This window comes from Elephantulus edwardii, unplaced genomic scaffold (genome assembly GCF_000299155.1).
Source record: "Elephantulus edwardii isolate Elephantulus edwardi_28Jun2011 unplaced genomic scaffold, EleEdw1.0 scaffold00050, whole genome shotgun sequence".
NCBI classification, from domain to species: Eukaryota; Metazoa; Chordata; class Mammalia; order Macroscelidea; family Macroscelididae; genus Elephantulus; species Elephantulus edwardii.
Window position 1 is genome coordinate 16,838,540 of NW_006399800.1, and position 13,326 is coordinate 16,851,865.

The window sequence follows — 13,326 nt, forward strand, 5'->3', positions numbered from 1 at the left end:
TGCCAGACCCCGCAGACCTCCCCATCTTCCCAGGTAATCGGAGACACCAGGAGCACGTGACATCCGTTTTAAATGTAGTCAGCACAAACGCAAGAAACCTGAGGTTATATCTTTCCAGTCTTTCCCCAATTATGCCACAGTTTCTCAACTATCTCTCTACCACTGTCATCACTGAGGCCTTTCTCTACAGTGTGGAAAACATTCTCTCTCTTATACTAGTCCCACAGCTGTTCATGATTTGCAAGACTGTGTCTATGGTTAAAGTAGCAGGATACTAGTGGGGGCTGACATAATGGCTAGAAAAGACAACTTTTAAACCACAGCCCACCTCCTGCCTTTTATTGCCATTATTTCTCATTATCTGAAGGTTCAATCTTCTCTTTACCATCATCTATATTCTTGGAAATAGGTAAACCAACTACTTCACTCATTGTATCTTAACTCCCCTTTTTAGATAGTTACTGATTTGCATAGTTGTATCAAACAAATACTCTGAGGAGACAAGCATGCCTTTTTTCTTTCTATTCTTGAGAATCTTCTATTACATTTGAAACACATCCCCATCTTTAAATAAAAGTCCAGTCCAGAGCAAACCATCAAGTAACAGTAATCACCTCTAACTCTCAGAATGAAGTATCTTCTCTTCATTTAGTTGAGTTCTGGTCAACACACAAACTTAGCCATCCAAGGCTATATCCAAATGGACACCAGCCGCAAACTCAGGAATCCACCCTTCTACCTGTGTTTAAGACCAGCTTGTCTCTCACTCACCTTTAGCTCTACATGGGTTTTCACTTAACCTTAGCTCCACATGGGCCAAGTCAGCACATTGAGGATTCTCAGGACTCCCTGGTCTACAAACCAGTAATTCTTCATTTATCCATTCAATTCATTATGCTAGGTGGAAAGTGTTGGGGAACAAGTCCAAATTCAGTCTGTCTCTTCATTTCTGCATGTCTTCTGCTTCCACTCATTAAATGGACCCAGGTGGTCACTACAAGTTAAGCATACTTGTCAGCTTCCTTTAACATCAAACGCTGGGTGGAGAGTCACAGTAAACATCAACTTTATCTTACCTCAGTTCCTTGGCAAAGTCTCTCTTTTCTTACTTGTTTTCTGTCACACGTAACTCTTTACAGACTACTAGATAGAGTTTAGTCTTTCTTAGGCTAAGCTCCACACTTTGTACCAAATTCTACTGCTATAAGCATTCTTTTAGGACGAATTTTCCCTTTTTGAATGTTGTTGTTGTTGTGAGGTGCCATCGAGCAGTAGATGACTCATATCGACCCCTATGAACGAAAGACCTGAGCACTGTTCATAGACTTTCTAGAGGCAAGCCTTTTCAGAAGTGGATGCCACTCCTGCTTCCAAGCTCGTTTTATTGGGAAGCTCCACCAAACACTGTCCACCATGAGTAACCACTGTCACATTTGGCACATCAGTGTCACAGTCTTTAGGATCACAGCAACCACAAGTTACCTCTGTACAACAATGCACAGACCAGAGCTATACCACCTAGAAGAATGTTTGACAAAAAACAATTTTAACCCTTTTTGAATACTGGCTTATATATTTCCTCCAACTACAATATGTCCCCCCAAAACCATAATCATTTTTATAATGTATCTTAACATTGTTGTTGTTGTTATTATGTGCCATCGAGTCGTTTTCGACTCATAGCGACCCTATGATCTTAACATTAAATGAATAAATACCAAAAAATTAATCATTGCACTAGAGCACTGAGAAGCCAAAGCAATGGGGGGAAAGATACTAAGGAACTGAACAGAAGATATTTCAAAGCTCAACATAAGAAGACAAAGTAAAATATTATAATGAAACGTTCATAGAGCTGGAGTCAGAAAATTAAAAGGGCTGAACTCCCTCAGCGTTAATTCTTTTTTATTTGTATGGGTTTATTTACAAAATTTGAATACATTGTTTTTACACCAGATTTTCCCCATTTCCTTCACCACCCCACCCACACATCAAATTGTACAACCCCATAATTAAGTCCCTCCTTCCATCCTGACTCCTCTTTTCTTACCCTTTCTCCAACTTAGATCCTCACACGCTGCAATAATGGTTTTATACAGTATTTGTACTTATGGGACTGAGTTAGTTCACTCAGTGTAATTCTCTCCCCAGTCCCCGCAAAGTTGGGGAGTAATTTACAAAATCATTGCTCCTGTGTGCTACATAGGATTCCATTGTGTGAATGTACCATAATTTCTCAATCCATTTGATTGTGGTTGGACATCTGAGCTGTTTCAATGTTCTTGCAATGATGAATAATGCTGCTGTGAACACTGGTGTACAAATCTCAGTTTGTGCCTCTGTTCTTACTTTCTCAGAATATATTTCAGATAGTGGTCATGGAATTTCTATATTCAGTTTTTTGAGGAAGTGCTAAACTGCTTTCCAGAGTGGTTGTACCATTTTATAATCCCACCAACAATGTATAAGAGTTCCTTTCTTGCACAACTTCTCCTACCTTTATTACTTGCTGTCTTTTTAAACTTTGCCACTGAGACTAGAGAGAAATAGTATCTCATTGTGATTTTGATTTGCATCCCTTTTTTTCCTCAGAGCTTTTGAGCATTTCTTCATGTGGCTGTTGGCCATCTGAATAGCTCCCTTTAAAAAGTCTTTCCATGTATTTTGCCAAGTTTTTAATTGTTTGATCAGTTTTTCTTGTGGAGGGTCTGTAGGATTCTGTAAAACTTTAATATGAGACCCTTTTCTGAAATGATATTACCATGTTTTTTTCCTTCTTTTCACTCAATTGGAAAATGTTTCTGATGTGCACAGGGATTTAATCCTTAGAGAGTCTCATTTATCAATTTTATCCTCTGCAGATTATACATTACTGGCTGTATTTGGCAGTTTCTTTACACCATAAAATAGGCCCTCTAATATTTGTCCCAGTTTGTCTCTGATGAACTTTATGGTCATGGGCTTTTCTCCCAGGTCTCTGATCCACCTTGAGTTGGTTTTTGTTTATGATGTGAGATGTGGACCTGTTTCAGCTTTCTGTAGGTAGAAGTACAGTTTTGCTAGCACCATTTGTTGAAGAGGTTGTTGTTTCACCATTTGATAGTTTTTATTTCCTTATCAAATATCAGTTGAGCATAGATAGCTGACTATATTTCTGAGTTCTCAATTCTGTGTACCTCTCATTGTACCAGTACTGTGCTGTTTTGGTTACTACTGCTGTGTAGTAGGTTTTGAGGTCAGGAACTGCTATGCCTCCCACTTCATTTTCATTTTTCAGAAGTGTTTTACTTATTCAGAGTCTCTTGCCTCTCCAAATAAACTTGATTATTTCCCTTTGATCACCTTAAGAAATGAATTTGGTATCTGTATTGGGATTGATTTGAAGGTGTAGATTACTTTTGATAGGACTGTCATTTTCACAACAGTGAGTCTTTCTATCCATGAAGAGGGCACATTATGTTCTGTAGTTTTCTTTGTAGAGGTCTTTTGTATCTCCAAGTATCTCAATTTGTGGTTGGCTATTGTAAATACTGTTGCTTTCTTGGTTTTCTTCTCAGAGTTCTCCTTGCTATTGTAGAGGAATACCACTGATTTTTGGTATTGATCTTATATCCTGCCTCTCTACTAAATTAACTTACTAACTCTAGCAGGTTTTTGTTTTGTTTTGTTTTTGTTGAGTCTGAAGTATTTGGTGTACACTATCATATCATCTGCATATAGCAATAGTTAAAACATTTCTTTGCTGATATGTATGCCTTTTATTTTCTTCTCTTGTTATTTTGCCCTAGTAAGCACTCAGTACAGTATTGAATAGAAGTGGTGACTGAGCGTCCTTTCCTGGTCCTTATTTGCAAGGAAAATTCTTGTAGTCTTTCTCTATTGAGAATAATGTTGGCTCTTGGTTTTACATATATACTTTATACTATGTTAAGGAAATTTCCTTCTGTTCCAGTTTTGCTGGGTGTCTTTATCAAGAAGTGGTGCTGTATTTTGCCAAATGCCTTTTCTGCATCAGTTGCTAAGATCATATGGTTCTTATTATTACTTTGTTAATATAGTGAAATATGTTAATTGTTTTTCTTATGTTGAACCTTCCTTGCAGCCTAGTCAGTGTGGGCTGTATCTTCTCTGTCTTGTGGTGTTTATTGAGTTCCTGTACCTTGTTATCTACACTATCAATTATTTCTTTCATCTTTTGTATTTTATTCCACAGCTTATCAAGTTGTTCCTCATCAATATATTTCTTCTGGATTGTTGTCTATTCGGTATTTGTTTTCTTAATTGTTTCTTCTATCACTTTCATCTTCTCCTGTAGCTGTTCAAATAACTCCACATCAACATATTTCTTCTGGTTCTCTCTATCTGGGGTATTCCTTGGGTCTCCTTTTTTAAGGTTATTTTGTTTTATCATGATAATAGAGTCGAGCTGCTGCTTTCTTGAAATTGTTGTTGTTATATGCTGTCGAGTCACTTGCGACTCATACTGACCCTATGTACAAGAGCCCTAAACTCTGCTCTGTCCTGTGCCAACCTCATTGTCTCTGACACACCTACTACCACTATCACAATCACTGAATCGATCCATCTTATTGAGGGTCTTCCTCTCCTGCACTACCCCACCACTCTCCCAAACATGATGTCCCTCTCCAAGGACTGCTTCCTCCTTGCAACATGCCCAAAGTATGTCAGCTGAAGCTTCAGAATCCTTGCCTCCAAGGAGCATCCCAGTTTCACCCTCTCCAGGGCAAACCTGTTTGTTCTCTGTAGCCCATGGTATATTCAACACTCTTCTCAGCACCATACTCAAAGGCATCAGTTCTCTTTCTATCATCCTTAGTTACTGTACAGCTCTCTGATGCATAGCACACAGTAGTGAAGACTATAGTCTTGATTAGGCATACCTTAGTCTCCAGCCTGAGGTTGTTGCTCTTCAGTACTTTAGAGAGGTCCCTGACAGCTGACTTTCCCAGTGCAAATCATCTCTTGATTTTTTTGGCTGCTGGTACCAAGACTGTTGACTGTGGAGCCAAACAAACTAAAACTGTTAACTATCTCAATCTCTTCACCATCCATACCGATGCTACTAATTGGCCCAGTGGTGAGTATCTTTGTTTTCTTGATGTTGAGTTTCAATCCATACTGAAGGCTGAAGTCCTGACCTTCTGCATCAAGCACTTCAGGCCCTCCTCAGTTACAGCATGCTGGGTTGTATCATCTGCATAATGCACATTGTTGATGAATCTTCCACCAATTCTGATGCCACATTCCTCCTTGTACAGTCCAGCAACCCAGCTGATTTGTTCTGCATATATATTGAAAAGATACAGAGACAGAATACATTCCTGGCGGACGCCCTTCCCAATTTTGAACCATGCAGTATCTCCTTGCTCTGTTTTGATGACTGTTTCTTGGCCCAAGAATAGGTTTCGCATAAGCACAATCAGATGTTGTGGGATTCCCATTCTTCTCAGTCAACCACAGCTTGTTGTGATCCACATATAGTCAAAAGCCTCTGCATAGCCAATGAAGCACAGATAAACATTCTTCTCGTATTCTCTGCTTTCTGCCAAGATCCATCTAACATTAGCTGTAATATCTCTAGTACTATGACCTCTTGCAAACCCAGCCTGCACATCAGGCAAGTTTGCTATTGACGTGTTGCTCCAGTTGTTTTTGGATACTTTTCCAGCAAAGTCTTGCTTGCATGTGATATTAATGATACTGTTTGATAATTTGTTCTAACTACATAGTGACTCAGAGTATGGAAATGTTTTGTCAAGGACCTGTATATTGGGGTTCCCTTCTTTACACTCTCTTGCAATGAGGTTAAGGAGTCCCATATGGTGTAGCTAAACAACAATGGTTCCCCCAAAGTACCTCAATGGGAAACCAGGAAGCCTGTTGTTCTCTTCCAGAAATAGCACCTCTGCCTCACTCAAGGTCCTTGAGCTTTCCTACTTCCATCTGGTTGAGTTGAGGCATCACACGTGATGTAGCAATTCCCCAAAAGTACCTAAATGGGAAATCAGGAAGCCTGTTGTTCCCTTCCAGAACTGGCATCTCTGCCTCACTCAAACGGCTTGAGCTGTCTGACTTCCTTCTTCTGGAGTTTAAGGGGTACTGCGTGGTATAGCTAAACAACAATATTTTCCCCAAAGAACTGTGAGCCCCGCATCTCTTCCTGCCACACTGCCTCAGCATTGCTTTTATTTTTTAATTTTAAATTTTTTTATTGTGATTTTGATGAAAGTTTACAGAAAAGTTGGATTTTCATTCATTCATTGTTGTACATTTTCCTACCTACCTGCCCCCAAGTCTGCTAAAAAAAAATCATTCATTGTTACATAAATTTTTCCCTCCCACCTGAGTCTGCTTTTTTATGCACCTCTTATTCTGTGCTCTGTCCTGTGCCATTACCCCCATCACTGAATCAATCCACTTTATAGAGAACCTTCCCCTCCTGTGCTGTTCCCTCCACCCTACCAAAGCATGATGTCCCTCTCCAAGGACTAGTCCCTCCTTACAACATGTCCAAAGTATGTTAAATGAAACCTCAGAATCCTTGCCTCCAAGGAGCAGCCCAGTTTAACCTTCTCCAGGATGAATCTGTTTGTTTTCTTAGCAGTCCATGGTACCCTCAATACTCTTCTCCAGCATCACAGCTCAAAGGCATCAATTCTCCTTCTATCCTCCCTACTCATTGTGTGAGGAATATCTATTTGTGTTTTATTGACTATGCAAAGGCGTTTGACCATGTGAATCAGAAGAACCTGTGACTAACTCTGAGAAGAATGGGAATACCAGAACACTTGTCTGCTTATGCGAAACCTGTACTTGGACCTGGAGGCAGTCATCAGTAAAGAGCAGGGAAACACTGCATGCTTCAAAATTGGGGAAGTTGTACACCCGACATGTGTCCTATATCATATTTTCAATCTATATGTAGAACAGATCATGTGGGTGGCTGGGCTCTATGATGAGGAGTGTGACATCAGGTTTGGAGAAACCCTCATCAGCAACCTCCGTTACACAGATGGCAAAACCCTGCTTGCTGAAACTGAGGAGGACTTGAAGTGCTTACTGCAGAAAGTCAAGGACTGAAACTTTCAGTATGGATTGAAGCTCAACATCAAGAAAACAAAGTTTCTCACCACGGGGCCTATTGTCAGGATCATGACAGATGGGGAAGAGATTGAAATAGTTAACAGCTTCAGTTTGCTTGGCTCCACCATCAAACACTCTTGGTACCAACAGCCAGGAAATCAAAAGATAATGATTTGCTTTGGGAAAGTCTGCTGTCTGTGACCTCTCTAGAGTACTGAAGAGCAACAATGTCAGTCTGGAGACTAAGGCACACTTGATTCAGGACATAATCTTTATAATTTTTTGCTATGCTTCAGAAAACTGTACAATGACTAGGGAAGATCAAAAGAGAATTGTTGCCTTTGAGCTGTGGTGCTGAAGAAGAGTACTGAATATACCATGGGCTGCTAGGGAAACAAACAGATTCATCCTACAGGGGGTGAAACCAGGCTGCTTCTTGGTCGCAAGGATACTGAAGCTTTGCCTTACATACTTTTGGGCATGTTGCAAGGAGAGACCAGTCCTTGGAAAGGGACATCATGCTTTGAAGCGTGGAAGGACAGCACAAGAGAGGAAGACCCTCAATGAGATGGATTGATTCGGTGACTCAGGTAATGAGGATAGGTGTGTCAGAGACAATAAGCTTGGCACAGGATAAAGCAAGGTCTGTTGTTGTACATAGGGTCACTATAAGCCCCAAGCTACTTGATGCCACATAACAACTACAACAACAATATATCTTAAAATTAAATCAACAAAAACCTTAATCATTTTCACAATATATCATGACATATGAAAACAAAATCATGCATAGGGTTTTTTCCCCATTTAAATAATATTTTATTATCTTTTTAATGGAAAATGATGAAGCATATTTTACTCCAACTTGATAATTTCTTATCAAATTGGCAGTTTTAGTTTCATGCTTTACAAAGTGTCAATAGAACCTTTATATTCTAGCTATTCTATTTTCTTTCTCTAGACTTTTTTTAAAAATTTTATTGGGAAAAACATATTGGGGGTTCAAGGAGGTGAGGGTTGAGGGCAGAAGGTGAGGTTGGGCAGGGATGAAAATTGCAGGTGTGCTGTTGCTAAGCTCCACAATTTGGTTGATGGGGGGAGCAGGTGAAGGAAATTAAAAGGATCCAGTGGGGACCAAATGCCACAGGAGAATGGTAAGCATATTCCAATGGTGATTAAATAAACTGTCTTAATGATTTGGGAACTGGATGCAGAATCTCTGGCTTCTTCATGTTGAAGGGGGAAAGGGAGGACACTTTATCACCTTACTGGTGGTCTTGGGTTAAAGCTGCTTGCCTTCTTGTTCTGTTAGAAGATACTTTCCTGACATTTCTCCCCTCTGGACTGCAAAGTGTTTTTCTAGGTGGGTCCAGTGGGGATGGCTGGTTGAACCCACAGGCTCCATCCTCCTTTGCTTCCTTAGCTGTCAGTTGTATTTCCTTTTTGTCACTGGCACTGGGTTCAGGGTCAGGTCTGGAGTAAAACTCAGTGTTAAGGTTACCTATAGGAAAGGGAGCAAACCTAGAGAGAACAAACTTGTGAGTTACAAATAGAAGGGCTTTGGGGGTGTTACTTTCAGGTTTACTGGGGAGAGGGTGGTGGAAAGTAGCCTAGATAAAATTCTCTGGATACCATAGGCATTTTTTTCTACCCTGGGGTCAGATGGCACAACTTGGGGACTGAGGAGCTCACCCTGAGGGCCACGACGGCCCGCCTCAAGTCAGGGGCCAAAGATGGTGTGCCCAGAGCAGGGCAACACCCCCCAGAGGCTAGCTGACACACCCCCAATCACCCCCACTCCAGTTTTTACCCTCCTCCTGACTGAAGAACATGTATCCAGGGACAGTATCCTCAACTCCAGTACCACCACCTTTAACCCCCCCATAAGTGGTCATACTGTAATTTGAAGTAGGTGTCATTGCCCTCCCCCTTTATAAATGACAAAGGATACCTAAGAGTCGTGAATAGACTCCCCCTAGGTCTAAACAGCTTTTAGCAGAAGCATTCAACAGATCAAAATATGTGGTGAATTTAGGATGTTGGTCCTCTTGGACATGCTGCCACTGTTAAGTGTCATCAAGTAGACAACTCACAGTGACTTTCAGCAATCCATTGTATCGGTGATCTTCTTCTCTGACCTGTACAAGGAAACTCAAACCTGTAGGTGGCCGGGCATGCATCTCCCGTGGGCGGCCGCCTGTTTCTCCTGCCGCCACCATCATGGCTCCAAGAATTCTCCCCAGAACAAGTTCACTTTGCAGCAGTGTGGTGGCTCCACTGCACCAGTCTCAGGGAGGCCCAGTGCCTACCATCCACTCTGGGTGAGGGGATCCCTGGGTTGGGTTCCGGCTTGTGGGAGCCTCATGGAGCTATGGTGGTGGTGAGGTGCTGGCTCGGCAGGAGGGGGCTGGGAGCTGCAGGACTCTCTCATTCCTCCTTGGGAACCCTTGAATTCCTGTTGTTGATCCTTGATCTTCACTGAAGACCAGTCATCAACTGGTTAACTGTACAATTATCAATAAACAGAGGTCTGTAGAAGGCCATAGTGGCCCTTCTCCAAGTGGTCCACTGCTCTCGCAGCTCACCACGTTGTCTCCGCCTCCACTGCCATCTTGGATCCTTTCGCTAGACTTTTAAAGAAATGCTTAGATTAATATCCATTCATCTTCTTACGCTTTTGCGTTAGGCTGTAAAGTAGTTTCTCAATTTCCCCCCCATCTTGTTGTTGTTGCTGTTATGTGCCATCTAATTACCTGTAACTCATAGCAACCCTATGTGCAACAGCTCTGAAGCCTGCCCTGTCCTGAGCCAGTCTGATTCTGACACACCTATCCCTATTTCCCCAGTTACTGTGTCAATTCATCTCATCTGGGATCTTCCTCTCCTATAATATCTCTCCACCCTTCTGAGCATGATGTCCGTCTCCAAGACCAGTCACTCTTGGACACATGCCCAAAATATCTGAGATGGAGCTTCAATATCCTAGCCTGCAAGGAGAACCTTGGTTTCACCTTCTCCAAACAGACTTGTTTTTTTCTGTTGGCTTTTCATGGTATGTTTAAGACTCTTCTCCAGAAACACAACTCAAAGTCATTTATTCTTCTGTCATTCTTAGTCATTTTCCAGTTCACTGATGCATAGCAAGTAATTGTAAAGACCATGGACTGAATAAAGTGCAACTTAGTTTCTAGACTGACATCATTGCTTCTTAGTACTCTGGAGAAGTACCTAACCACAGCTTTTCCCAATGCAATTAGTCTTTTGATTTTCTGAATGCTAGTATGAAGAGTGCTTTTTGTGGAGCTGAGCAAGTTGCAATTGTTAACAACCTCAATCTCTTTTCCATCTGTCATGGTACTACCAGTTGACCTAGTAGTGAGAACCTTTGTTTTCTTGATGTTGAGCTTCAATCCATATTGAAAACTACAGTCTTTGACTTTCTGCAGCAAATGTTTCAGGTCTTTCTCAGTTTCTACAAGCAACATTGTATCGTCTGCATATAGCAGATTCTGGATAGGTCTTCCTCCAAACCTGATGCCACATTTCTCCTCATAAAGCCATCTTAGTAACAGAAAAAGTAACTGTATATGTTCTCAAACTCCCCATTTTATAAACCCAATCATGTGTCTGTGAGTTGGAAGCAATAAGCCTCACCTCTTCTGGCATTAATTGTGAGAGGACCAGAAGCAGTATTAAGGCAGCCAATCTGACTTCTGACTAGTTCATAAAGGGGAACTATCTCAACCAATAATATCCCTAGTAGCAAATAGCTGTTTGTTCAGACATGGCACCCCCATGCTCCTGCACCTGTTTTTGCCAGTAATTCATGTCTGATATTTGTTGTTGATGTACAGGCTCTACCATAGTTGTGCGGTTTATTAAGGAAAGAAATTGGAGAGTGGAGGAGGCAAAGAATATCACTCAATGTATGTCCAAGTATAGTTAAGCAGCCACAAGCCAGATTAACAGCAAAACAAAATTCCTCAATTAGTAAAAGTCCTGGTTCATTTCAGTAGCACAAGTCCAAATCATACAAAACATATTGTCCATAGCATTTCAGGAGTCAGCTTTTCCTTCAATCATTTGGCAAGCAAAACCATTAAGTGTGGTCAACACAAGTCCAAGAAACATCAGATTATACCTTGCCACAGTCTCTCCACAGTAATGCCACAGTTTCTTGACAATCTCTCTACCATTGTCATCACCTAGGCCTTGTTATACAGTGAGGAAAGCACTCTCTCTTATCCTAATCCCACAGCAGTTGATGATTTGCAAGACCATGGGTCTGTAGTTAAGGTAGCTGGATGCCAGCAGGGGCTAATATAATGGTTAGAGAAGACAACTTTTAAATTGATAACATAGTGATATGTATTAAGTATATGTTCTTTGTCTTTGGGCTGAATTTTTATACAGAATAAAGATAGGAAACCTAATTTAAAAAAATACTTTTAGAAATACTAGTTTGCTGTATCTTTGTGAATATGGTTTACTATAGTCTTTAAAAATGCTTTAAAATGTCAATATAGTTATAGTTATAATTATTAATTATAACAATATATTTTTATTATCTGAGAACTTCTTTTAATTTTAGGAAGAAAAAGATGATGACAATGATTTTTCATGGGCCTGGAAGATAGTATACACATATATAAAAATCCTTACAGAAATCTGCTTATATGCAACGACTTCTTATTTGAGAAAAACTGCTTTTATTGGTTTCTGTGACTGTAAAACTTCACAAAGAAGTATTTCACACATAGAGAAAAAATCAGAAGATGAAGGAATATTAAAGGATGGGAGTATTTTAAATCTTTGGAAATATTTCTCTTCAAAATTCTCAGAAAATTGTAAGTAAACTTTTGTCCAACTCATGAGCAGTATTTCTAAAAGCTCTATACATAGTAATAATTCTTTTGTAAAAAGTTCAATTTTTGGAGTGAGGGATAACTTTAATAAAAGTTCAATGTATATGAATTATTGTATAAAACACAGTGTACATGAACAAAACATGGTGCAAAGGAAAGGTTATAAAAAACACAGTGTATATACATTATACACAATGTATATGATTGTATACAAACCTATATAATATGTAAAAAATAAAACCTTCAAAATTAATATCTAATAAATAGCACAGATTTTTTAAAAATTTTTTAAACATTTAAATAGAAACTAAATTTAGTTGTGATTCAAATGATATTTCCTGAGAAGAACAGATGACCTTAGACTGTTGTGAAAAATAAAGTTGCTTTTTTTCTTGATTTTTATTCAGTTCCTCTAATGGTTTCTTTGCTTCTCTCTCCCCTTTATACTAACCATTTAGTCTTTATCTCATACTTTCTTCTTGTTTGGAGAATTACTCTGAAATTGTTCACTCTAATAACATGTTACATCTTTTACATTTGGCATAGTATTATAAATAGATATTTTAAGATTAGTATAACCTTGTAGGGTTTCTCAGAATTGATTATATGGGCAGAGAAATCTGTCTCTTTAGAAATTATGTAAAGAACTTAGCGTTGCTTAATTGAACATTCTTCTTCATAATTTTAAATTTCAAATAGGTCATTATTTAAAGTGAAAGAACCAGCTCTGAAATCACACAGGCTTGTATTTTTTCACCCCACAGGCTTACAAATTAATTCAATCAATAGTATCTCTCAGAATTTTAGGTCAAAATTTAGTCATGCAAAAACTTGTTTTTTTACTTAATAAATTACTATAATGTATTACCTATTTCTTAAAATATTATATGTGGAAACATTAAAATTAGCATAAAACCTGGTACATCCTAAGCTTCAATGAATGCTCATATATGCTATGGTTGTTAGTGTAGTTATTAATGTGATTACAATAAGTAAATAACAGTATATTTTTGAAGGACACACTTTTTAAAATGTTTATTCCCATGTATGTTATAAAACTTGGGAATCCTTAGTTGATTTATATATAAAAAATCTCATAAAGTTTAAAAAAAAGTTAAGAAATAATTAAAGGTATCAATCAGTTTTCTTTTTTGTGTGTTTTGTTTTGTTTTTATTAAATTTTATTAATTTTAATGAACATTTACAAAGATTTTGGGTTTCCATTCATTCATTGTTGCACTATTTTCTCTACCCTCCTCCCCAGTTCTTTTCTCTTCCCTCCCTTGAAAGTCTGTTTAAATTATCCCATTGCCACAGAGCTTATCAAAACCAGTTCTGATTAATCTCCTTTGTCAGT

The 13,326-nt window shown here is 39.1% G+C and overlaps 1 protein-coding gene across 1 annotated transcript in view; it reads left to right on the forward strand.

Moving 5' to 3' along the window:
• The window catches only part of TMEM232 (transmembrane protein 232), a 480,401-nt gene that overhangs the window by 136,955 nt on the left and 330,120 nt on the right, over window positions 1–13,326 (forward strand). Inside the window, exon 11 of the mRNA XM_006886706.1 lies at window positions 11,696–11,951. Within this exon, the coding sequence (XP_006886768.1) occupies window positions 11,696–11,951 (256 nt within the window). The remainder of the gene's footprint in view (window positions 1–11,695; window positions 11,952–13,326) is intronic.